At 39.0% G+C, this 27,677-nt stretch overlaps 1 protein-coding gene across 9 annotated transcripts in view; it reads right to left on the reverse strand.

The window, feature by feature from the left end:
- The window catches only part of FRY (FRY microtubule binding protein), a 450,912-nt gene that overhangs the window by 125,469 nt on the left and 297,766 nt on the right, over positions 1–27,677 (reverse strand). For all 9 annotated transcript variants that reach the window (XM_074387881.1, XM_074387877.1, XM_074387876.1 and 6 more), the window contains 9 exons: positions 27,375–27,546; positions 25,970–26,102; positions 21,900–22,007; positions 11,474–11,732; positions 7,623–7,805; positions 5,540–5,626; positions 2,749–3,008; positions 2,128–2,317; positions 1,364–1,488 (listed from right to left, as the gene is read on the reverse strand). In XM_074387881.1, the coding sequence (XP_074243982.1) occupies positions 1,364–1,488; positions 2,128–2,317; positions 2,749–3,008; positions 5,540–5,626; positions 7,623–7,805; positions 11,474–11,732; positions 21,900–22,007; positions 25,970–26,102; positions 27,375–27,546 (1,517 nt within the window). The remainder of the gene's footprint in view (positions 1–1,363; positions 1,489–2,127; positions 2,318–2,748; positions 3,009–5,539; positions 5,627–7,622; positions 7,806–11,473; positions 11,733–21,899; positions 22,008–25,969; positions 26,103–27,374; positions 27,547–27,677) is intronic.

The following is a 27,677-nucleotide window of genomic DNA, read 5'->3' on the forward strand; positions in this document are numbered from 1 at the left end:
GGATGGATCACAAGGTCAAGAGACCGAGACCATTGTGGCCAACTAGGTGAAACCCCATCTCTACTAAAAATACAAAAATTCACTGGGTGTTGTGGCACACACCTATAGTCCCAGCTATTTGGGAGGCTGAGGCAGGAGAATCGCTTGAACTTGGGGGGTGGAGGTTGCAGTGAGCTGAGACTGAACCACTGTACTCCAGCCTGGCGACCAGAGCAAGACCCTGTCTCAAAGAGAGAGAGAAAAAAAGAAGAAAATCTGACTCTAAAAGATCTGAATAACTTAGATCTTTTTCAGTAGCCTCTAAAATATCTTATTAATCTTTATTTTTCAAGTATAGTTTCTCACAGATGCTTGGAAGTTTCTCATTTCTATCTACATGGGAAATTTTGTTTGAGATTGTTTTTGTCCTTACAGGCTTTTGTTGCTTAGCTGAAGTCATCAGAGGCAACCCAAACTAAAATTTTACAATGTCTCTTTCAAAGGCTTTGACAGTGCTTCAGATGGAATGGTTATTTCATTGCAAATGTGAATAAGTAAGGAATCCAGAAAGCAGGCATATGGTTATATTAAGACAAAGAAAGTGCCCTATAGAAAGATCAACCAGTCTGGGCACACTGGCTCACACTAGCACTTTGGGAGGGTGAGGTGGGCAGATCACTTGAGGTCAGAAGTTCGAGAACAGCCTGGCCAACATGGTGAAACCCCGTCTCTACTAAAAATGTGAACATTAGGCAGATGTGGTGGCACACGTCTGTGGTCCCAGCTACTTGGGAGGCTGAGACAGGAGAATTGCTTGAACCTGGGAGGCAGAGGTTGCAGTGAGCCAAGATCGCACCACTGCACTCCAGCCTGGGCGACAGAGCAAGACTACGTCGAAAAGAAAAGAAAAGAATAAAAAGAAAACAAAGAAAAGAAAAGAAAGAAAAGAGAGAAAGATCAACCAACAATCAATGCAACTAAACACACTGGAAGGGGCATTTATCAATGGTTAACCTTTGAGAGTCTGTTGGGTAAATGGCTGATGAGCACCCTGTTATTATTTTGACGTGATAGCCTCTGAACAGTCTGGCTAACTGAGATTGCTACTGAACTACCTTTATTTATAGTTGTCTAAAACAAAGTTTGCCAGTAAAATAAAATCTGAGAGGTAAAATCAAAGTTGCAATGATTGAAAGTGACAGGCGAGGCAGCTGCAAGGAATGCTTGTTACATGCACATCAACCAAGACAATGTAGTGGGAGCCACACAAAGCCAGTAAACTCTCCAGGCACTTGCCAACATGCAGACTCAAATTCGAGTTAATAAAGGAACTACGATAGCATAGCATGTATGAATTTAGAACAACTCATTAAGACTACTGTACCTGAAAACAAGGGAATTTGTTCTTCCAAATCCTAAAACTAAGGACTCTGTGATCTCAATGCTCTCTAGTCTCATCAAAGGCACCAACTGCTTTAACAGAACTCCCACCGATGGGGTGCCTATGGCCTGAAACAAGTTGAATAAAAGTGAAAAAGAGGTAACATGGTAACTGATGGTTCCTTTAATCAAAGGATGATTCCATTATAACAGTTTCAAAGTACTGAACCACATCCCAAGGCACTGCCATCATTTCAGGAAACACACACACACACACACACACACACACACACACAGCCCCACAAATTTAATATCGCAAAATGAATGCAATTCTCACCTGCAACACAAATTCTAAAGAAATTTTTTTATAATGGTCTTCTTTTTAAAACCATTTAAATCTACAAAGCTATCATTAATGAGATAATTTATTTAATCAAGGCATGATTTGAAGGTGAATACTCGGTGAGGAGTAAGGCAAATGTGGTGTTGTAGGACACAAACCAAACCTCAGGGTACAAATAAGTACAATGCATTCTATGGTCTTAAGCAAGTTTCTCAACTTTTCTTTATCTTTGGTTCCCTACTTGTCAGAGAGGAGTAATAAATTATTCATATAAACACTCAATGGAATTTAGAAATGTGTAGGATGAAAATCTGATCCCATAATACTCCAGATGGCAGGCACAGTGCAATTTGCACTGTGAACTCTAGACAAACAAGCTAAAAAAAAACCTTACAGAATAATTCTTCTGAAGCATGTCATGTCACCTTGTTATCGTAGCTCACTGTACCATCAGGTGTGGTCGCCATTATTTCTGGAGTGGAGGCTCTCAAGTGTCCTGGGCTCATAATACTGGGTTTTGCAACTCCAAAACAAAGAATTAGGTAATTTCTCCACAAAGTAACATAGTTGTCTCCGCTGCCGGCAGTGCTGGTTTTCTTGGCATTAATTGGGCTACTAGAAACATGGAATCAAAAACAAGAGTGAAACTAAGTTCTGGATTTTAAATATCACTTATTAAATAAAGATCACAGGAAGTACTCAAATAGAGTTGAACAACTGTCAGTCGATTAAGGATGTTATTCAAAGAGTATGTGCATTGGATGAGAAGTCGAACAAAGAACTTGAAAGTATCTTTTACTGTTAAAAGTCTGAAATTATGATTAGAAAATCATATTGATTATTGATTAGACAATCATATGGATTATTAATGCAAAAAACCCACTAGCTTTAGACAAAAATTTTTAAATGTTTTTACTTAATGTTAAGAAGTCTCTAGTCGGAAGTTCAGAAATTGGGATGATAACATCCCAATCTCTTGTACAAAATGAAAAGGTATGAGGCAAATGGAAATATGAAAAACAGAGGGAAACACAAGGCTTCCTTACTTTGGGTCCACCAGAGGCATCACCGACTGGAGTCGAGTGAAGGCATAAGGCCAGGCATAGCTGAGGGCTGTGGGGCAGTGCTTGGGCAAGTTCTCCTGCCGGAGGAAGCTGAAGAGGCAGAGCACCCAGGGGTCTTTGACAGACTGTGCGAATATCCAGACATGGGAAGGGCTCTTCACATCATAATGGCTATTGACCAGGACTGCATTCCATTCCACCAACCACTGCAGATCCACGTTGTGGGTCAGTGGTAATGTTGCCTGTAGGTATAAGACGTAGGTTGTGAGTTAAAACGGAGCTGAAGTTATCCATCCTCATCAGGGCTCAGCCTCAATACTCCTTCTTGCACAGTGCTTTTCCTGAGTGTACTGGGCTGGCTCTGAATCTGAAACACCAATCCTGCACCTACCACATATGACCATGGCATGTGGTGATCAGTCTTCCTATGCTAGATGATAGGCAGCATAAGTACAAAATTGAAGAACTTGAGTCACATTCTGACAGGTTTACTGTCACATTACTGTGCATCAGCACACAGAAGCTGTTCACGAATTATTTGTTGGATGAATACATGATGGTAAATTTAAACTGAACCATGGATTCACCATTTTAAAATTCTGAGAAGTTATTCATCTCTGAGACTCACAAATGTGTTTTTATCTTTGTAATTAGTTCATTTTTGAAGCTGTGATCTTCTCTATCTTTCCTTACACTGAAATACCTTCCCTTTAATTTAGAGACATGGCTAAGCATAATCCCTTTTATGAAGGGCATTCTATTGATAGTTTTTGAGATAAGATACCTATATATTCTTATTTATTTATACACTTATTGAGACAGAGTCTTGCTCTGTTGCACAGACTGGAGTGCAGTGGTGTAATCCTGGCTCACTGCAACCTCTGCCTCCCAGGTTCAAGTGATTCTCATGCCTCAGCCTCCCCAGTAGCTGGGATTACAGGCACATACCACAATGCCCGGCTAATTTTTGTATTATTATTTAGAAAGAAACAGGGTTTCACCAATTTGGCTAGGCTGGTCTTAAACTCCTGACCTCACATGATCTGCCCACTTTGGCCTCCCAAAGTGCTAGGATTATAAATGTGAACCACCACACCTGGCCAAGATACCTACATATTCTTGCCCTATGAGAGCAAGCAAAAATAATACATTTTGAAATCTCTTTTAAGATAAATATCTGTATTAATAAGTTCTTATATTCCATTTCATTCTCTTTTAAATCTAGATACCAAAGTTTAGGGGTCATCAATTTTCAAATAATCTAGCTGTTGTGCCTAGAAAGGACATGCCTTTATGTTTGTTAGGCATGTAAAATGATCCATTTTGTCTGTTGTTTATGAGTTCCCATGGGTAAGAGTATTATAGCAGTGGCCTCAATGGTCAACAGTCTGTAAGGAGCAGAGCTGGAGTTGCAGAGCCTGAGCGATGAGATGGCAACACAGGCTCTGGCCAAAGCCTGTGACCTGGGACAAGTACTGAACATCTCCGGGTCTCTGTTTATTGAATTTATGACTTGGGAATTATAATCCTGATCTCACCTAATCTTTCAGTGAATTACGTGAGATAACAGCTGTAAAAACACCTGGCACAAAGCAGGCACTGCTTCTCCCACAGTCTCTCCCTATTTCTGTACATCTTCCTAAGTGCAGTATTATTGAGCTAGTTACCCAGATAAGATTTTGATGTTGGTAAACACAGAACAAAAGCACATGAACAAAATATAAAGTGTTATCTGTAGGCAAGTAGGATATGTATATAAAACAAGGCTGAGTATTCCATTCCATGTAAAAACAATTTGAAATTCTAAAAGAAGTAGGACTACTTCACTATTATTGTTAAGGTGTGCAGTACTTGGCTTACAGCTTTAACAATACTATTATGACCATAAGCAAGAAAGGGCTACTATAAACAGTAATCTGTGTTCAATCAAGTTAGAAAAGGCTACGAAAAGCTCCCAATGTCTTCGGGTTTTGTATACGTTTATAATCATCTGACAAATATCTGTGCATCAGGCATCAGCAACATCAGTAACATGGATTCTGCAAGGAATCTGAGACCCGCCGGCCTGCCTTCAGCTATTTAGCCCAAATTAATACAGGTTCTGTTATTATACTTTCCTTTTTTTAAAAAAGTCAGATAACTAAAATCAGTTTAAATTTCCCTTCTGCACTTGTTCAGGAAATTAAAATTTGCCGATGTGTTTTTAAAAAGGAAGAATGTATTTGTGTAGCAGATAAAGCTCTCCTAGGTTCAGAGTTCAAACCTGGGAAGGAGAATTCTAGAGCCCAGACTTGACCTTGATCTCTAGAACTCTCTTTCTGTGTGACTGTGGATTTACCCCTTAACATTTTTGAGTTTCAGTAACCACGAGAATCAAATAAAATAATAAATGTGAAGGCACTGTGTGAACTACAAAGTACCACAAAAACAGAATTTACATATTAAGTATAATACTGTTAAGTATAATATTAAGTGATAAGTAAAATAAATAAGGCAAATTAATTTTCCTTAAGAATCCTGAGCAATTCCCCTTAAAGCTGTAGTTTTAAAATATTATCTATATTCCTAAGCCTCAGATTTTGTGTGAAATTTATCGGAATGTCTCTTAAGCTAACATTTGAAAAACTAGTCTTATCTTCATCAGTATTTTTGGGTCAGTTTATTAATCTGACATAAACACCCAAAGTATTCCACATAATTTTTCATTGACTCTCTATTTTAGATAGGTCCAGAGCTTTTAAGAACCATTAGTTGGAATCAAATGTGTACTTACTGAATCCGAAACTGCTACATGAATGAAACTTTCTAGAATGGAAGAACTTAGCTGATCCATGACATCAATCATCGGCCTGTCGTCATCCTGTACAAAGGGGAGGTGATTACTCTCCATGGGAAAATGAATTCTCCTCACCCACCCCCCTGCCTTTGTCTGATACGTGAAGCAGAATGGCTTGAGAGATAGCGATAAGGATTTTCACACAGCAGTGTGAGTGCCTAGATGGTGGAAGGCAGTGAGTAAAACTCCTGTGGTTCTGAGGTTCGTCTTCCAAGTTTTAGTGGAAGATAATTAGAGCTCCAATTTCACATTGTACTGAAAAGACATATACCTGAATTTCAGACTCATACATGTACATGTATGAATCTACCAGTACCATACATGATTCACTACAGTGTTCATGTTGTTAATTTCAAGAAGCAGAAACCCTGTAAGAACATGCTTTGTCAGACCACTAACTAAAATGCTCCTTAGTTTAAGTCATTTGTCTGTTAAAATAAGTGGCCAATTGTTCACTGTGATTGAATTTTAGTCCTAAAGAAACTAGACCGACCACACACTCTTTGTAGTATCTACATAATATATAGCTATTTGATATAAGATGCAAATTGGAAAGGGCACAAGAGAGTATCTTAGTGAAAATTCTACATGAGTAATACATAAATGAATGCATTCATTCATTTATATATCATAAATATATAAAATAATTCATCCATTCATTTATATATTATGAACATATTACATGTAATGAATAAATAAATGATATTCATTTATATATTATATATTCATTCACCATCCTTTATTATGGAGAAATTTGTAAATATAAAATTATTTACTCAAAAGCCTTACAGAAAAGCCTTGGAATCCCTATATTCATGTGTGAATGACTAAAACATTATGGCTGGTTAAAGAAAGCGACATATGAGGAACACCCTTGACACAGTCTAGTTGATTAGCACTTAAGAAGTAGGGCATTAGAGGCATGTGTATGTATCTGTTGTTGAATGCTGGCTCTGTCACATTCTAGCTGTTGATTGTAGGGAGGTCATTTAACCTCTCTAAACCTCAGTCTCAGTGTCTGTACAACGGGATAATAACCAAACCAATTCTTAGGTTATTATGAGGGTTAAATGAGATACTGTGCATAAAGTACTTAGCACAGTGCCTGACACATATATGGTAATTATTATTATCATTACTTTCATGATTACAAACTTGATGAAGGTTTGCTAAAATATAGCATGTCTTAGAGATTCATTTACCAGGTGCCAGAGATGTGGCCTTGAAATATATCAGAAAGCTATCCAAAGAAATGTGAACAGGAAAGACTGTGATGAAGTTGAAAATATTTTATAAAGACAGTGACTCTGTCAAATATTATAAAACCAAATTAGTTACTTTTAAAAGAAGAAAATGGAAAGTGGTAATTTTCTAAAGAAATATATAACATGAAAAGCTGGTCCTTCTTTCATCAAATTGTGCCTTTGGTTTGGCCATCTGGCTAGCTTACGAGATAGCAATAAACGTTTTCTCTGAACAAGGTGTACAGCATTTGGCCAAATGTGGGGTGTCAGCAGGCAGTGATCAATAATTGGCTTCCTTCTCCCATTTCAAGAGGACAGGTTTCTTGTGATGTCATTTTCTACCATCATCAAGATTAAATATCTTTCAATTTGCCAGACTCTTTGGTAACTTTATCATTTTAAATGAGATGTGTTATTTTTTGAAGTTTATTCTCTAATATAAAGTAATAATATCTTTTAAAATTAGATGTGTGCTGAACACTCTGAAGGAAATAATTCATAACCTAAATTAATCTTAAAATTCTTCACTTCTTAGAAAAGTAATGTTCCTGGAGAACTGGGATTGGTCTTTTCTATTGCTTTCAGAAAATATGACTTAAATCTAGTAGACCAAGAATGCTATTATAATAGTTTAAAACCTAACAATGAATGAAAAATGTGACACCTCATGTAACATAAAAGTACATGACATAGTAATGCATCATTTGTAGTTTTTAATATAAATTTCAGAACAGTTGAAAGTAAGAAATGGAAAAATTCAGAAGAGTAATCCATACCTCAGGCTGTCCCAGGGCAACAAATAGCGCTCGAATCTCCTTGAGTATTAAAACGGACAGTTTGCGTGTGGCCACCTGGAAACTGCAGAGTAAAACCAGAGCAAAACCTTCTACAGCGTGGAGTACACTGCAGTGGGGACCTCGTTCCGACTGAATTCTGTGACTGGAGCCATTTGCAATGAGCTGTTATGCAATAAGAACAACATTCTGTATTCAGCAAAATAACAAGGGAAGAAGAATACACTCATGTTTTGTGTATCTTTTGCATATTCGATCCTGTAAGTATTAAAATAAATGACAATGGTTTACAACCAAACATGTCTATAAATTTATTATTATTCACGAACTATCCTAGATCCCCTTCTGTCTTTCAGATCAATTATTGCCGTGGAATACTATCAAGCATCTGTTACTTCTGATGGCAAATAACCCTTCAAAGGCTAAAAACAAAACTCCTTTCATCTACACCGCTTGGCATCACACTGTATATACAATCAAAGTGGCCAAAGTTGTTATTTAAATTCTCCATAGACTTTTGGATACTATTAAATCAAATTTTCAAACATTTACTTTCTATCCATCCTTGCTTACTTGTTTGCATATCAGATTCTAATGTAGTTTTTGCACAGTCTGTGATGGATTCTGAAAGTTCCCAATCCCCAACCAAGTGAATCTAAAGTAAAAGCAAGCCAGTCAGGAGGTTTCCACCTTCACTTTTGTTTTCCTCTTATAAGCATATATAATCCTTGATTTTCTACCTATCAAGCATTGGCATGTCTAGAACACAGGGAAGGTAGAAAGAGCTGAATGTCATTTCTGGGGTTAACCTGTCAGGAATCCCAGCTGTTCCCCAGATGCTACTATACTTCCCTGAGCCTCCACAGTCCCTAGACTCTCAGTTATACTCTTCTCCAGCCAGACCCCTTTCTCCATCTGCTCACTGCTAATGCCAAGTTCCCACTGCCTGGTTCTCCTCTGACAACACTCCTCCTCAATGTACTCTGCAAGACGTTATCATTAACTTAAACATTTAGGCAGGAGACATGAAAGGATAAAGAAACCACAAGACTGCACTGTCTTCTCTGTGGATATTGAACAAAGCAACCCATATGATGCTGGCCAAAAACAACTGGAGGTCACCTGACTTTTATATACCTACATCTACATCCATATCCACATCTACATCCACAACCCTATCCACATCCATATCACATCAACACTAACATTTATATCCACATCTACATCCATACCACACCTACATCTACATCCATATCCATATCCACATCCACAGCCCTATCCACACCCACATCACATCCACATGTACAACCACATCCATATCTACATCCACACCTACATCTACATCCATATCCACATCCACATCCACAACCCTATCCATATCCATATCACATCCACATGTACATCCATATCCGTATCTACATCCATACCCACATCTACAGCCACATCCACATCACATCCCACATCCGTATTACATCCCACATCCATATCACATCCACCTGTACATCCATATCCGCATCCATATCTACAACCACACCCACACCTACATCCACATCACATCCCACATCCATATCACATCCATATGTACATCCATATCCACATCCATATCTACATCCACATCCTATCTACATTCATAACCATACCTACATCCACGTCCACATACACAGCCACATCTTTTCCTTATCTATATCCACATCACTATCCACATCCACATCCTTATCTACATCCATATCCCTCTCCACATCCATATCACATCCACAGGTACATGTACATCCATATCTACATCTACATCCACACCCCCCACACGTATATCCACATTCATATCAATATCCATATCTACATCCAATCCCTATTCACATCCATATCACATCAACATGTTTATCCACATCCACATCCATATCTACATCCACACCCACACCTACATCCACATCCATACCCATATCCACATCCTTATCTATACCCACATCCATGTCACATCCACATGCACATCTACATCCACATCTGTATCTACATCCACATCCATATCTACATCCACACCCATACCTACAACCACATCCATATCCACATCCACATCCTCATCTATACCCACATCTACATCATATCCACGTGTACATCCACACCCATATCCATATCTACATCCACACCCACACCTACATCCACATCCATATCCACATCCTTACCTACATCCACATCCATATCACATCCACATGTACATCCACACCCATATCTACATCCATACCCACACGTACATCCACATCCATATCCATATCCACATCCTCATTTATACCCGCATCTACATCACATCCACATGTACATCCATACCCATATCCATATCTACATCCACATCCTTATCTACATCCACATCCATATCACATCCACATGTACATCCACACCCATATCCATATGTACATCCACATGTATATCCACACCCATATCCATATCTACATCCACACACACACCTACATCCACATCCATATCCACATCCTTACCTACATCCACATCCTTATCTATATCCACACCTACATCCATATCCTTCTCTACATCCACATCCATATCATATCCACATGTACATCCATACCCATATCTACACCCACACCCACACCCACACCTACACCTACATCCACATCCATATCCACATCCTTACCTACATCCACATACTTATCTATATCCACACCTATATCCATATCCTTCTCTACATCCACATCCCTATTACATCCACATATACATCCACATCCATATCTACATCCACACCCACACCTACATCTACACCCACACCTATATCCACATCCATATCCACATCCCTATGCACATCCATATCACATCCACACTCACTCCCGCATTCACATCTATGTCCACGTGAATATCCATATCCACATCTACAGCCACACTTACATCCACATCCATATCCTTATCTATATCCATATCTATATCATATCCACATGCACATCCACATCTACATGGACACCCACACCTACATCCACATCCATATCCACATCCATATATATATCCACATCCTTATCACATCCACATCCACATGTACATCTACATCATCAACATCCATATCTACACCCACATCTATATCCACAGCCATACCGACATCCACATCCACACATACATCCACATCCACACCTTCATATTCACATCCACACCTGCATCTCCATCAACACCTACATGTATCTCCATATCCACATCCATATCCACATCCATATTTAGCTCTAAGTCCCTGGCCTGTAGTTATATGCTCTTATAAATAGATTTGCAATCATACTTCCCTGAAAAAACAAATTTCTACTCCCTAAATGGCCTTGTGAATGTTAACAAGTCTAAACTGATGTGAAATATCATGTTCTGAGTTTCTTGGTCACAATTTATGCCAGTGGCAAAACTAAGGCCCACTACCAGGGAGGAAGTTCCTATGTGGCTGGAAGTAAGAACTCTAAAGGTTCTGGACTGCCACTCATTTACAGTGCCTAAAAGAATATAAATTTGGCCAGGCATGGTGGCTCATGCCTGTAATCCCACTACTCTGGGAAGCCACGGTGGGAGGATCACTTAAGGCTGGGAGTTCAAAATCAGCCTGACCAACATGGTGAAACCCCGTCTCTGCTAAAAATATGGAAATTAGCCAGGTGTGATTCCGTGCACCTGTAATCCCAGGTACCTGGGAGGCTGAGACATGAGAATCACTTGAACCCTGAAAACAGAGGTTGCAGTGAGCTGAGATCACACCATTGCACTCCAGCCTGGGTGACAGAGTGAGACAGTCTCAATAAGAAAAAACAAAACAAAACAAAGAAAAAAGAAAAGTAAATTCATGGATAAGGTGTGGAAATCACCTCTGAATTTCTGATTTTGTTGGCTTGTTCATAGACTTTTCCTTGTGTCTGTATGACCAGTTTCCACTGGGTAAGCAGCTGCAGCAGCAACTTCAGGGACGAATCAAGGAGCGTGTGATGCATATCATTTACTTCCCGGAGCAGGAAGTTGGTAAAGCCAAATAGTACATCTTCTCTCCAGTCTGAGAAGTCAACAAGTAAACCCTGAAGAGAATTTTGTGCAATGTGTCGCAATTCATCATCCATATGAATAGAGAGCCTGTGAAATGAATAAAAGACAATACAATCATTTACTTTATTAACTGGTCTTCAGGAGCTAAAAATGAACAGCTAGTAATACATATCTCTTCTATTTGAGTCTGAAAATGGGTCTCCCTTATTTTTGGCTTAGTAAATGACTTACATAAATACTTTTAAAAAACTTATAATTTGGCCACGTGCGGGGGCTCACACCTGAAATCCCAGCACTTTGGGAGGCTGAGGTGGGTGGATTGCCTGAGTTCAGGAGTAAGAGACCAGCCTGGCTAACATGGTGAAACCTGTCTCTACTAAAAATAGAAAAATTAGCCTGGCGTGGTGGCACATGCCTGTAGTCCCAGGTACTTGGGAAGCTGATGCAGGAGAATTGCTTGAGCCCTGGAGGTGGAGGTTGGGGTGAGGCTGAGATTGTGGTACTGTACTCCAGCCTGGACAACAGAGTGAAACTCTGTCTCAGAAAACAAATAAACAAAAAACTCTTCTAATTTTAGAATTGCCGAAGCATTGCGAAGATAATACAGAGTTTTCCCATATAGCCTTCATCTGGCCTCCCCAAATGTTAACATCTTATAGAACCTTGGTACATTGATCAAAACTAAGAAGTTAATATTGGTATGAATCTATTAACTGCTTTACTCAGATTTCACCAGTTTTCTACTGATACCCTTTTTCTGTTTCAGAATGCAATCCAATATATCACATTGCACTTAGCTGTGCTGTAGATGAACACTTTTTAATTCATCACTGGCTACAGAATAAATTAGTATCAAATCCTATTTTTAAGGATGAGGAACCTGAGTACTGGAGAAGCTAAAAGATTCATTCAGAAGCTGAGTACAAATGAGCAATCCAAGTCAGGCCAGTGGTCCTAAAGCGGTTTTGCTCCTTGGGATATCCAGCAATGTCTGGAGACATTTCTGGCTGCACACCTTGGGGCGGTGCAGGCATCCTTCTAATGCGTAGAAGCTAGGGATGCTGCTAAACACCCTACCATGCACAGGACAGTTCCTTATGACAAAGAATTTTCTGGCCCAAAATGTCAATAGTGCCAAGGTGGAGAAATTTTGAGTAAGTTAACTGAATTCTAGTGTATCTGTGGTTTAATCTAGAGCAACACAATAGTATTAAATCTTGACATTGGTAGGGTGAATTATTGCTAACCTATTGCTTTACATATTCACTGATTTATTTAATAAGCAAAGGCTTTTAAGAGAGACCTGTCTACGATTCAGTCATCATATGCCCTGTGTATAGCACTTAGGATATGGAGTTCAGTGTGGCTGTGTCTATTGGGTGAGGAGCCTGCAAGAGCCAGGTGTGAGTCAATGCTAGAAAGGAAGCAAAGCCAGCTCAATGATGGGTCTTTGGGCCACCCAGGGAGACAACACAGCAGGGAAGGGGTTCAGAGTGTGTGCTCTGGAACCAGAATGCCTGGATTAGTGTCTTGCCTCCGTCACTTATTAGCTACGTGACTTCAGGCTAGTCACTTAATCTCTAAACCTCAGATTGGTAAAATGGGGATACTAACTGTAACTGCATTCCATAAACCTGTTGTGAGGGTCACTGAATGATCCATGTGCAATGTTTAGTATTGCAAGGAGCACAGAGTAAGCACTCAGTAAATGTTAGCTATTATTAGAAGAAGACGAATTTTATCCTGAAAGTTATAGGGAAAAAAACATGATTAGATTCGCTCTTGAGAAAAGAGAGTCAGGCAGGAATAGGGAGAATGCCCTGGAGAAGAAACAAGGCACAGACCACCTAAGAGGTCACTGCAATGACTGCAACAAGTGGTGAGGGCCTGACCCAAAGCAGAGAAGTATGGTAGGGAAAGGGCAGATGGAGGCAGCAGATACTTAAGAGATACAGTTCCCAGGACGCAGTAGCCTGGAGGTGTTCAGTGTTAGAGAAGAGAGTGGCTGAGTCAATGGGGTCCCCCATACCCAGGTCAGATATTATCCCCAACAAATAAAAATAACATTGTGGCCCAGAGTAGTTAAGGAATTTGCTCAAAGTTAACAAAAGGAAGAGCCAGGAATTCAATCTAGGACTTCTAATCTTTAATCCCAAATACTTTCCATAAAACAAGCCTGGCACAAATCACCCCAGTTATCACTGTCAAATAGATAACACTTCAAAAGCTTGATAAGTTCTCTTCTCTCTATACCTCTTATTGATAAGATAAGAAAACTCTTGTCTTATTTTCTAAAGCATAAAGTACACCAATTGGTTCAGTTTGACAATATTAATCAGGTAAACAGCTCTTTCATTCACAGATTTACACTGAGCCAGGGAATACATTTCCTGTTTCAAAAGCATGTAAAGTTCTACGCAGATACTGAGAAGGAAGATCTAAGCTAATTTTTCAGGAATGTCTTATACCATTCAAACTACAGTTCTTAAGTAGTCGCTGATTCAGAAGAATGAGAAGGCTTTAGCCTGGGCTTCCAATCTAGAATTACCTAAAACAGGAGTTTTCAAACTTTCTTTATATTTCATTCAGCAGCAGATCCATCTTTTTTTCCAACAAAAGTTTATGGAGAGCTCTGTGGTGGTAAATTTTATGTGTCAACTTGGCTGGGCCCCAGTGTCCAGATACTCGGCTGACATTGTTCTAGATGTTTTTGGGTGAGATTAACATTTAAATCAGTGGACTCTGAGGAAAGCAGTCTTCCCTCCCTCATGTGGGTGGCCTTATTTGACCAGTTGCAAGCCTGAGCCTGACTAGAACAAAAGATTGGACTCCCCTGAGCAAAAGAGAAATTCTACAACCTTTAGACTTCATCTGCAACATTGGTTCTTCCTGGTTCTAGAACAGACTGTGTTCAGATTCAAACTGGAAACTTGGCTCTTCTGAATCTCCAGCCTGCCAGATTTCAGACAAGAACTGCAGCACTGGCTGTCCTGGGTCTCCAGCTTGCTGGCCTCCCGTGAAGGTTTTGGAACTGTCAGTCCCCATACTGCATGAGCCAATTCCTTACAATAAATCTCTTTCTCTCTATACCTCTTATTGCTTCTGCTTCTCTCTGGAAAAGTCTAATATAAACTTCAATTTATATATATATGAACACACACACACACATATATATATATATATATAAAAATATATTGTATAGATATACAAGATGTATATATATAAGACATATAGATGTATTGATATATAAGATGTATATATATATATATACACAGATATATACACACACATAAAACCTGAGCCACTCTGGTTAAAGCTGGAGGCAGAAGTCCTGAAGCCCATCTATTTGGGGAGAAAACATTCCTTCACTCGCCAAGAAGCTGTGAGTCATCTCTGCAGTCCGTGGCTTGAAAACACTAGTTTATGAAAAGCACTTGAAGTCATTTCCCCATCTTATGTTTATTATTCTAATTTACTACATTTATACCTGTCTGTGGTCTTGAATGTCTTAGAAAATAAGCTTCTACAGATAACAAGCCACCATTTTTAGGACAGGTGATAGTTTAATAACCAGGAACGGCAGACACTAAATAAATGTTAACTGATGGTAATGACAGTGGTCACAATTTTGTGTCCCCCACAAAATTCATACATTGAAGTCCTAACTCCCAGTTCCTCAGAATGTGACCATTTGGAAATGAGGTTGCTGCAGATGTAATTATCTAAGTTAGGATGAGGTTGTGGGCCCCTAATCCAGTATGATGGGTATCTTTATAAGAAAGAAGGGCACTTTTCTAGACAGACAAACACACGTGGATAATGCCATATGAAGATAAAGGCAGACATCAGGGTGATGCTTCTACAAACCAAGGGAGCCAAAGAGTGTCAGCAAACTACCAAGAGCCAGGTGAGAGGCTTGGAGCAGATTCCCTCTCATAGTCTTGAGCAGAACACAACCCTGTTGACACCTTGATCTTGGACCTCTAGCCTCCAGAACTGTGAGAGAATAAATTTCTGGTGTTTAGGTGGCCACCCATTTTGTGGCACTTTGTTACGGCAGCCCTAGCAAACCAATATCATCATGAAACAAGGCAAGCACCAAGGACGAAAGCCATGCCACGGTCTATTTTCATGAAGCCTTTAGTAAGGGTCAATACTTTCAGCTTTCCAAATGAGATTGATTCTACTCTTCATCTACCTTTGCTCTCATGCACAATTTGCAATCTAGAATCCGTTTTAACTTCAAACCCACAATGCAGGATCATTTGCAGGACTCTTGGAGCCACAGGGCAGTGTAGTCCTTGCTATTCTTGGTGGCCATGACTCTTAAAATGATGGTGTTTACATGCTCTACCAGTGAAAGGCTCAAAAATATTCACGGAGGATAAAGACCAGGGAGGGGAAAGGACTTCTGGCATAGAAGGCTTAGCTGATTATAAAAGTGGAATGTTTGTAGAAGAAAAAGGCTCTTACTGCCACAGAACTGAGACTGAGGGGAAATCACCTATCGAGATGAATCTGTGGGTTGCAGTTGAGGGGGAAGGGGAAGAAGTTGTGAAGAGGACAAGGCTCCCTCCCTGTGTCTGTTGCTCGAACTGTATAAGCAGAGGGCTGCCTGTCAGATATAGTTGCTATCTCTTCCACTCAGTTCTTCCTCAGTTTTACTTTTATTAGATTTTGACCAGACAATCAAGATCTTGTTAAACACATGGGATTTACATTAGAAAGCAGAAAAAAAAAAAAACTATCTAAAAGGGAAAAAGAAGCCTTGGAGTTAAATGAGAAAGATGTCAAGCTATTTCGAGTACTCAGGAAAGCAGCATGGAGCTGGCCCAGAGATTTACAAATCCTATTACATCTCCTTCTCTAGCAAGGATGAGGGTGAGGAGACAGCAGTTCCCCCAGCTGGGCCATCTTCATAGAGAAAGGAGACTGGGAAAGAAAGAATGGTCTCAACTGCCAACTAAACAGGTGCAATTATAATTTTAAAAACTGTCCTTTGAGAGAGTTTGGTGGCAGCAATTAAGAGAGAACAGAGAGACTTTAGAAGAAAGCAACTTAGGATGAAGTCTGGCTAGCTTGGGGAACTAAGGCTAAATTTCTGAGAGGCTGATCTGGTTTTCAGTAGCCTAAAATAAAAGAAACCAGTGTTGCCAATACCAATTGCAGCTGCTACTCCCAAGCAGCTGGGATCAGGAGCACTCAACAGGCCTGGCATGATTCTCACTGCTCACGTGAGAAAGCAAATGCATAGCTGTATTCTGTACAGGCCACCTGTGCCACTCTCAGTGGTCCTGGGCTCTGTCTATGGTGATGGAGAACAGGTGAGTGGTGTGATCACAAGGCACATGCTGCTCAGACAAGGGTGGGTGCTACTGAACAAGTAAGGACATGTCATAAAGTGGTGAAAAAACAGAACTTGGACACAGCTGCCTCCTTGGTTGGTCAGATCAGAAATAGGACTTTTAATGGAAAACACTTGCCTAAGGTAAGCTTCAGATTCTGATGGAATCAGCTTAGTAGCTTTTAATAGTGTTCTTGTACAGAGATGCATGAATGAAAAGAGGTGATTTCAAATTCACAAACCATATCCAGAAGAAAAGATAAACTAGGAGAAATATTCTCCTCTGAACTAGGCAAGATAAGCAAAAGCTATTAGGAAGAGGTGCCCCACAATGTCACCAAAGGGAGTGGAGGCAGAAACACTGCGAGTGAAGCCCAGCAGACAAGGAAGAGGAGGAGCTTGAGACAGGTGGACTATTTACCACCAGGGTAGTTCTCCAGAAGGGGTGGAAATTTCCTCTCGGAGGTTATTAAAGAATCAACCCCCATCTATTTACAGTAGTTTGAACTACATCTCAATTAAAATACAGAAATATGACTAAGTAAATGATTGAGGCAATATATACAATTGAGACGAGTTCTCTTTCAGGTATTCCAAACAACTAACCACTTTCCACAACACAGGCATATGTGGAAAAGGGAAAGCAGAATAAATGCTTAATAATTTTTAGATACCCCAGAAGACTGTGGAATCTGTGTATGCATTATCTCAGATGTTTCCACAAGGCATATGGGAATACCACATAAAATGGGTTTACTGTTTTGCATAAAACCAATGACATTTGGAAAATGCTATAAATTTGGGGAATCAGATTTACCCTTCTGAAGTTCAATCTCTTTATCTAAAAATAAGAATAAACGTGTGCTCAGCTTACCTAACATAATGTATATGAAATGCATTTGTATGACACAGTGTATGTTCTTTGAATGTGAAGATATCTAAAAATAATAACTAACATTTGTTGAGAGTTTGGAAGAGGAGGGTGAACATCGAACAGCAAATCCTTGGTGCATACAAGGCCCTGAAGGAAGTGACAAGGACAGGAGCCTATGGACTGCTGGTGGAAGCTCCCTCTTGTGGTCAAATAACACAGCAGGAAACATCTAGGAGAGGAGCGAGAGAGAAAAAGATGGCAGCTGCCAAGGGGAGTCAGCTCCCCTTTCTATGTGGAGAATCCTCAGGAATCCAGACAGCTGAGCAGTCCAAGCTCTGCTGAGGATGGGAAGGAAGCACCCCCATGGGTCTCACCAAGATGTCAGGAAGACCTGTGAAGCTTCCATGTAGCCACATGGAAAGGTTCTCACACTTGGCCATTATGAGCTGGCTGAGCAATCCATGTAAAGTCAGAAACCTGGTAGCTTGAAGAAGGCCATTTTCCAGCTTCGTTGTATACACTGTTGTCATGTGCAGCATACTAATGCATGTCTGAGGTGTGGGTGTCTGTGGTATTCAGCCATTACTCAAAATGCTGGGCGGGGCCTGGGAGCAGCTGTGCAGGACACACAGCTGTAACTCCTTACACGGAACGGAGCTGGGAGGGATGGACAGCCTGCATGAACACTGCCCTTATTTTACCAGTTATTAAAAAAACCAAGTTAAGTAAATATGTACCACAGATGTGACTGTAAAGTGTCAGAAATAAAAGGTCTCACCCCTCTCTGTCTAGACCGTATATTATCTCAGGTCAATTTAATCTGAAGGCAACTGGACTGTGGGGTATATAGTGACTAAAGACTTCTTGTGCGGCACGTGAATCCCGTATTTATTGCTACTGAATGACTTCACTTTTGTCCTCTGACCCTCTCGAGGAGACCTGAAGAGGCTCATTTTCTCCCAGGTTAACAGAGCTGTGTGTGCAGGTCGCTTGCTCCAGTTACCCTTCCCCCTGAGGAGAACGGCTCTGGCTTCTTTTGAAGCTTATGAAAAAGATCTATCTCTTCATGGGTTACCCATATAAGTTCAGTCATTTTCTTGCTTTCTCCCTAAGACTTAAACTCTCAGGAATATTTATTTGTTCTGTTCTCTCATAAAAAAACAAACAGCACCCATTGCTTTGGGCTTGATAAGAATGTACCTCATAATAAACAGGACACACTATAAATAGCACCAGCATTCCAACCACATCTGACAGAATGCCCTCCCAACATGCCTGGCACCATGGTCTCTGGGTCTGGGTGTCACTGGATTGGGCTGTCAAGGTGATTCCAGAGGTAGGGGCCTCCCACTCAGACTTACGGCAAAATAGTATTAGAGACTTAACCAGAACACTGCACGCCATTCAAAAAACTTAGTACTTCAAAGGCCTTGGTGTATGTAATCACCAATTAGACTTTTATTGAATCAAGTGAACTTGCCTTCCACTTCAATTTAACTGATAACTTTTTCGCTGCAGACGCCTCCTCTCTCTAACCACACGTCTTGTCATCTGGCCCTTTCAACAGTCCTAAGAGGTAGGCAGTCTCATTCCAATTTCAGCCAAATTTTACCAAGGGAAAAAGCTTGAGGGTTAAATAATTTGTCCGGATCATGCAGTAAAATGGCAAAGCAACGTAGGAAATTAAGTTCAGGCTTTTAGAGGATTCTTCCCATTCTCTTGTCCTGCTTCCTCCAGGTGTGTTAGACGGTGGCCCTCTTGCTCCAGATGGTCATGAGGCCATGGAGAGGGGCTTTTCGCTCAGTCACTTGTGCTCTGGGGAAATACACATCTCCTGGTCGTGCCGCCCCCTCCAGTGCTGACCACAGCAAACTGACAGGCTCTTCTTCATGTTTTCAGTAGCTCCAGCCCTTGTCTCACAGCTTTTCTTTATTCTCAGTCTCTGCTCTCATCACAGGTGACTCAATATTTGCATGGATGACCCTTACAGTCTTAGTCTCTTTTTCTCTCAGCTTCCCAGAGCCCCTAAATCACTGTGTTCATTATTCCCTGGAAACCCACCCTTTGTTGCTCCACACGTCTTCCTCTCACCCCGAACTGGAAAGCCCTTTTTGATTCAGGTTTATTTTTTCCCGTTTCCCTCTGCTTTCCTGCTTCCAGGGAATGTGGTTTTCACTCACACTCTGGTTGCTAGGTCTCAAAAGTTACACCCTAAGCGTGGACTGGAAAGAAGAAGGATCCATGGCTGGAAGGCTGCTGATGACAGCAGAAAGAGGCTGTGTGACATCGGCAGCCAGAAGGTGGAAGGCTCTGGTCAGAGAGCACAAGGGCTTGAAATCATGGTTTTGAAGGTAACAGGAGTTCAGGAAACCTTTACATTCAGCACTGTTCCTGTGCTAGTGGTGTCAGGAAGGAGGAAGGGAGTGGCTGTGTCCAAATGCAAATTAAAGAGGAATGGGAGAGGCCGGGCATGGTGGATCCTGTCTGTAATCTCAGCACTTTGGGAGGCTGAGGGGGGTGGATCATGAGTTCAGAAGTTCAAGACCAGCCTAGCCAAGATGATGAAACCCCTTCTCTACTAAAAATTACAAAAATTAGCCGGGCATGGTGGCAGGCACCTGTAATCCCAGCTACTCAGGAGGCTGAGGCAGGAGAATTGCTTGAACCCGGGTGGCAGAGGTTGCAGTGAGCCGAGAGCACACCACTGCACTCCAGACTGGGCAATAGAGTAAGATTCTATCTCAAAAAAAAAAAAAAAAAAAAAGGAATGGGAAAGGGCAGTGGGCTCTAAAAGCTATTACTAGACAGCAAGAGGTAATCAACAGAGGAGCCCAAGCTGGCTGCCCATGAAAAAGAGACCATGACCACAATAACCAGGAGACATGGGGCTCCATGGGGATGCTCAGAGCCTCAGGAGGCCACCAGATTATGTGCAGCCATGTAGGGTGAGAGCTTGGGTAATTTTTGAATATTGATGAGAAAGGTGTTCTCAGAAGGTGAGAGAATGTGAGTAAACCAGGCTATGTGGAATGCATCTTTCATTCAGTCAGCATGACTATTTGTTATCCTTCTCAAGGCTTTTTAAAAAAATTCCACCATAATCAGATTATAGAGCCTAAATTGACATTTTTTTTATCATCTTATTTCCCAGCTTAAAACTTCATCAGTCCCAATGCCTCAGCAAGTACTTAAGATTAGCTGAAAATCTACCTCTCCAATCTTATTTCAATCTCCTTTCATCATCTGGTTTGTAAACTATTTTCTTCCCCCAAACCAATGATGACTTTTGTTTTTCCTCACTCCATGCATCCCATGTGTCTAATAATTTTGCTTTCCAAATTGCACTTAGGGTATGTCACCTTTGATTTTTAAATTAAAGACATGCGTAACTGTCAACTAGAGTGTCAGATCAACATGAGATAACTAAGCTTACTGAAGTATAATAAGATAATTTTGCTCAAAGAAAATAAATTTTAGGTTCTCGTTGGACTGTGCATTGGGAGGGTGATAAATATGATTTTGGGCAGCTTTCTGAAACATCCACATCTGTATTCTTGGTCCTCTGGGAGTCTGTGGACCTCAGTTCCGAATGAACTCTTTTTTGGCCAGGCCCATCTCATTTCCTGGTCCCACCTCTGTGCCTTTGCTCACGTCTCTGCCTTTACCTTTCTGAACTCTACCTTCCCTTTGAGCGAAGTTCAAGTTCCACCTTCTCTCAGAAGTTATTTGTTGCTTTCCCCAGTCCACATTTCACTCTTACCCACGAATCATGTATCATACATTTTTGTGCCATTAGTTTGCACAACACAGGCTTTGGGTTGTTAGCAACCTTATGTGCTTATGTATTTGCTTCTAAGTTGGATTTTTAACCCCCTGAACATGGGAAAATAATTCTTACCAATTTGTTTTTTCCTGCCCATATCATAGCACCTCATTTGGTAAATATTTGTCCATTGTAAACTACCATTCTATTTTTTTTTCAGGAGTCAAGACAAAGGATTGAAATTAATTTTTGTCAAATGATGTTCTCACCTACCTAGCCAGCAAGTCAATAAGTTCAAGTTTTGACATCCCATCAGGAAGCAGTCGAGGAATAGCAGCAACACAGGTCCTGAAAAGATCTATTTTTGGCTTTCTCTCACCCCTAGAATTAGAAGACAAAATTTAAAAATAGGACAAAAAGCTGTGAAAATAAAAACAAAATGAATTAAGTGTGTGAACAAAGATTCGAATCCATGCTCTCTGATTCTCAGCCTGGTGTTGGCTTCACATTCTTAAACGTTTATGCCCTTTGTAGCTTGACCAGTTCTAATAAAACTTTAAGTGATTTAAATGTAAGACAGACATATATATCTGAAAAGAAAAATGCTGCTATCAATAGTATTTTACCATGGGTTTGCCCTTTAGTTGGGTCTAGTCCAGCTGCATTTAAAATACCAGAATCACAGAAATGGCTAAGTGCATCAGCATGAAGAAATGTATTTCATTCATTCCTACATCCAGCATTTAAAAATGGACTTTTTATATACACAAGGAATGGTGCTTTTGTAATTGTGACATCTGGCAGCTTCCTTCCCTGATGAGTTATGTCTCTCCCCTAGAGCTCCTTGTCCTGTTTTTAAAAAATTAAATGCTTCCCAAAAAAATCTTTCATAATAAGTAAAATCCTGAAATGAATATGGTTGTGCACCCATTTCTAACTTTCAAAATGACACTGATGGGTCTGACCTCTATGGAGATATCCTTCTCTATTTTTAATTAATTTTTGAGAATATGAATGTTTAATGATAATTAACATCTTCGGCATTCTGTTGGAAAATGTGAAGGAGAAACACATATTTTATGTTCTTTCGATTTTCAGTTGTTTTAACAGGTAACTGTTTGATTCTTAACCACTTATTTTATCAATAACCTTTATGGAATAATTTTAAACTACCCGCCAAATCTTTCAAATGACCTAAGTGACAATATGTAACATCATATCTAAAGTCTGATGACTCAGTCTTTTGAGCATAAATACAGAATCAGTACCAAATTAACGTGATTGCAGGACACAAGCACAATAATGAAAATGCAAAGAGGCATAAAAGTAATTCCTTTTTGGAATAGTAACTGTGGTTAAAATAGAAATGCAACAAGCAGAATCAATCCTCTCTGCAATCTAAAGATCATAATCAAACAGCAATTTTGTTCTGTGATATTACCTTTTAGTGTGCTTTTACAAATTTGTTAAGAACGAATACAAAATTGTTCATGTGAGAAATAAAACACATATATGTTGTCTTCTGAAATAATCTGCTTTGTGGGAAGTCATAAGGTTATTTTCTCAATAATCTTGTGTCTTTTGTCATAGACCTTTTGTATGAGCTGTTGAAGACTCTGGAGCAGAGGAAGCAGTTGCACAGGGTTTCCCAATCAGCCAAGGAAAGAAATGTTTTCAGATGATATCCTCAATAGCTACACAGTGTTAGAGCTAGAGATCTCTTCTAATTGTTCATTTGTAACACAGTGAGTAGTTTAAACAGTTCTACTAGTTTGCTCACCATATGTCTTTAACAGCTGGGATTATTTTTATATCTGTCAGAAAATGGATGACCTTGCCTGGCCTGAAGTTTAAGGGCGAACACTGCCGGACTTCCAAGATGATAAAACAAGCCTAGATTAGAAAGTAATTGCTGCATGATTTCCTCTTACTACTGCAGTCTGTGCTGTCTGGGCTTTTATGGGAAGCATATGAATCCCCAAAACAATATAATTAACAAAATGTATTAACAGATGTTAAAATTATTATTTATTATTTCTTTACTCCTTCCCTCCCTGTCTCCCTTCCTTTCTTTCTTTTCCTTTCTCCTCACTAGTGTGAACCACAATAGGGATGAAGAATAAAGACGGAGCAACACACAATGCTCAATGTTTAGGTTCTTACCCTACATAGGGCCTGGGAAAGTGGTGGACCAGCTTCAAATATCAACTCCAGTGACTGTTCCATTAGTGTTGCGTGGGCCTCTGCCCTCTTCTCCTAAATGCTTATGTGATTCCCTAACATTTCTCTTCTTCTTCTTCTTCTTTTTTTTTTTTTATTTTTAAGAAATAAAGCAGTGAGTTATCTTCCACTCAGGAATCTGCCTTAAATTCTAGCATGAAAAATATTTCCAGCCCTATCTGGGAGGGGGGTCTTAAGATGTTTGAATAGGAAAAAGTAAAGAAGAATCTTAGAAAACTTTTGAAACATTGATTAAAACATAAGATGTTTGAATAGGAAAAAGGAAAGAAGAATCTTAGAAAAAGTTTGAAACATTGATTAAAACATACATAAGATGTTTACATTTGAACATGTAACTTTTTATTATTTTGAATATATTGTTTTTGTCCTGAACCTATCTTATGATGCCTATTGATTACAAATATGGTTTCCTTTAAAGCTCTTTATTTTTTTTTAGAAAATAACTATTCACATTTCTTTCTTTTCTTTTCTTTCTCTCTTTTTTTTTTTTTTAGAAACAGTTTCACTCTGTTGCCTAGGCTGGAGTGCAGTGGCATAATCTCAGCTCAATGCAATCTCTGCCTTCTGGGTTCAAGCAATTCTCCTGCCTCAGCCTTTTGAGTAGCCGGGAATTAAAGGTGTACACCACCATGCCCAGCTAATTTTTGTATTAATAGTAAAGATGAGGTTTTGCCATGTTGGCCAGGCTGTTCTTGAACTCTTGACCTCAAGTGGTCTACCCGCTTTGGCCTCCCCAAGTGCTGAGATTACAGGCATGAGCCACCGTGCCTGGCCTAATGCATTTCTTATATCTTCTACATTATATATTGAAAATGGCTTTAATATGTATAAGAAGTATGGAAAAATGAGGTTGAAAGTTTATTGATAGTCTGGCAATTTGTGAGGTACGAACTAGAGCTTTAGATAGTATTTTTAATGTTATTAATCTTGGTCAATATCAATTCCGCCATTATTTTGATTGCAAAGTCTAAAGCAACATCACTTTCACACTATTTAAATCGAGTAATTGGTGATCTGCAGGATAATATGCATTATATAATCCCACTTTTGTGGAAAAAAGAGGTATGTATACACATATCTTTATATTGACATAAGGAAAGGTCTGGAAGGAATCACATTGAGACAAGAAACGACTATAGATTTCACGTGGGGATCTGAGGAGGCTTTTAACTTTAGATTCTACTAAATACATCTACGGCCATACCACCCTGAATGCGCCTGATCTCGTCTGATCTCAGAAACTAAGCAGGGTCGGGCCTGGTTAGTACTTGGATGGGAGATTTACTAAATACATATTTAAAATAATTCTGCATTTTTGCCTTTGTTTTAATCATGAGCACATGTTATGATTGCAATAAAAATGTATACCACAATATGAATTTTTCTATATAGGTAACAATCTTCAGATTAATTCCTGTATTTGTTGTTGAATATGATGGATGACAGAAGAAATTTGCCTGATTATGTTTTTAGAAATTATGCCACAGTTACCAAATGTAATTTAATTCACAGCCCAACAACAAAGTCTAAACTTTCTTAAAATATAGAATTATAACCCAATCTTAGTTCCTGCCATAGTTAATACAAAACAGCAAATGCAAGTTCTAATTGTAAATCTAGATCTTTAGATTTTGGCTAAAAATACTTGCTTTCTATATTCAGAGCTACAAATGTTTTCTTAAAATGCTTTCTGTGATGCAGTCTGTGATACAGTCACACAAAAACTATGACGTAGGAACTGTCACGAGATTTATAAAGATGGAATGTCTGTAAATTTGGAATGTCACTATGTCACACGAGTTGTGATGGTGCTTGGGAACAAAATGTCATTTCTGAAAAACATGAACCAGGAGTCATGGGCCCCATTTTCTAACTTACTGACCTAGTGATACTTGAGATATAACCAGAATAGATCAATCACAGATATGATTTTATTTTTATAGTTAATCAAATAGTGTGAAAGTTTTTTTTTTTTTTAACTATCTTTACTACTTTTTAGAACTCTAAGAAAATGAAAACAAAATACAGAATAAATGAGAATACTCTCTACCTGTGTCTTCTGGTTAATCTTTCACTGATAACTTAGTCCTCACTGTACTCACGTGATCATGTCTTCCGGTTCTTTGTTTAACATCTGGACATTAGTGAGCATCATACACCTTCCTACTTCTTTATCAAGGTGCCGTAAAATGTTGTCTACAGCTTTTCGTACTTGAGAGTAATATAAGGACATGCCTGGAAAACATGCATTATAGTTATACCTTAAACTGAATCTATTCAAGCATATCCTGATTTATTCATCCTCTATAACATTTTTTACTGAAGATCTTATGTGTCAATGACTTCCTTGAGCAAAGGGGCTGTCTGATTCAATCTCATCTGCACAGCTCTTAGCATAGTGCCTTGTATTTAGTAGGTGTTCACCAGATAATCATTTAAATTTGATTCACAGGAATTCTAATACTCAATGGGAAGTAGTTTCCAGAAAAGTTAAAATAAGAAAATAAAAAATTCAAATGAAAGCTATTTGAAGTTTGAAGTTTCTGGTTAGCATTAAAAAATTCACCATTATTAGTGATTATGTGAATAAAAAATAATTCTCATTTTGGGTTAGGACTTTAATAACTCCATATGACCCTGTAATATACATGTGAATTTTTTTAGTAAAAGAAACAAAACTTTACATTATAAATTTTTAAATGAAGAAAAATATATTTTAGCTATATTATTTTTACTGTTCTCATTAACTACGGTGTCAATGTCCCACACTGGAAGGCAAATGTCCGTACGAATTACACAAATGAAAAGTCAAAAGCTTTGTATTTAAAATTTGTGCCTTAATGAAATAATTTTGCATGATTATTTCTCATGCATTACATCTTTTAAAAGTCATTTAAACATTACATAACTAAAGAGAAGTAATTCAAAGCAAAAAGTGTTTCCCTCTGGTTTGTAGAATCCAAGAACTATCTTAATAAAGTTTATAGCAGGTGTCTACATTTGGGTACTTGGTAAGAAATAAACAAATGTAAAAAATTATCTCTTTGGATAAGATCGTTAAATTAAAAAAAAATTCATCTCATGAGTCTAAATCTACAATGTAACCTGGTGTGTGCTGTGAGATTTGGCATGTTTAAAACACATGTTAAACTAGTTTAAAGAAAAAAAGAAGGAGATGAATGAATTAATGATAAACAGGATTATCTAGCAAGCACACAGATAAGTCTTGGAAACGTACAGTAAAATGTAGTCGTCATTATTAGAGGCTTAAAAAGACTATAGATAAAAGTCTAACATTTAAATGGCAAAATATTTACCAGGAAGTTCTAAAAAGTTTAAAGAGCAGTAAAACAAAACACAGCATGAATCAATCAAAACAATTAATGTTGGAATGTCTTATCTACTTATATAAGGATTTTTAAAAAGTGCATTTCACTAAAGATAAGTATCTACTGGTTATTTTAAGGGCTTAGAAAGAGTTAGTTCTAATGCACTTCTGACACCCACCTATCATTTTGGCTTCCTCTTCAGTTAGCGTTTTACTCAAGTATGTTTTCTTTACTCTCAATGTGTTTCCTGAAGGAAGAACGGCTCCTGTAACCGGCATGGGAGGTTCCCCGTCTTTCTGCTGCAAGCTATCAGCTATGACCAAGAATGCCCGTAAACCAATGTTCATTCTCTGTGAGAGACAATATTTTCATGACAAAAAGAAAGGCCCAATTATTGTAGTGGAATTCATCCATAAGTCTATCAGAGCGTTAAGACCGACTTGCATGTATATTAGTATGAGAAAATAATTTAAAAGACACA

This window comes from Saimiri boliviensis, chromosome 16, assembly GCF_048565385.1.
Source record: "Saimiri boliviensis isolate mSaiBol1 chromosome 16, mSaiBol1.pri, whole genome shotgun sequence".
Taxonomy (NCBI): domain Eukaryota; kingdom Metazoa; phylum Chordata; class Mammalia; order Primates; family Cebidae; genus Saimiri; species Saimiri boliviensis.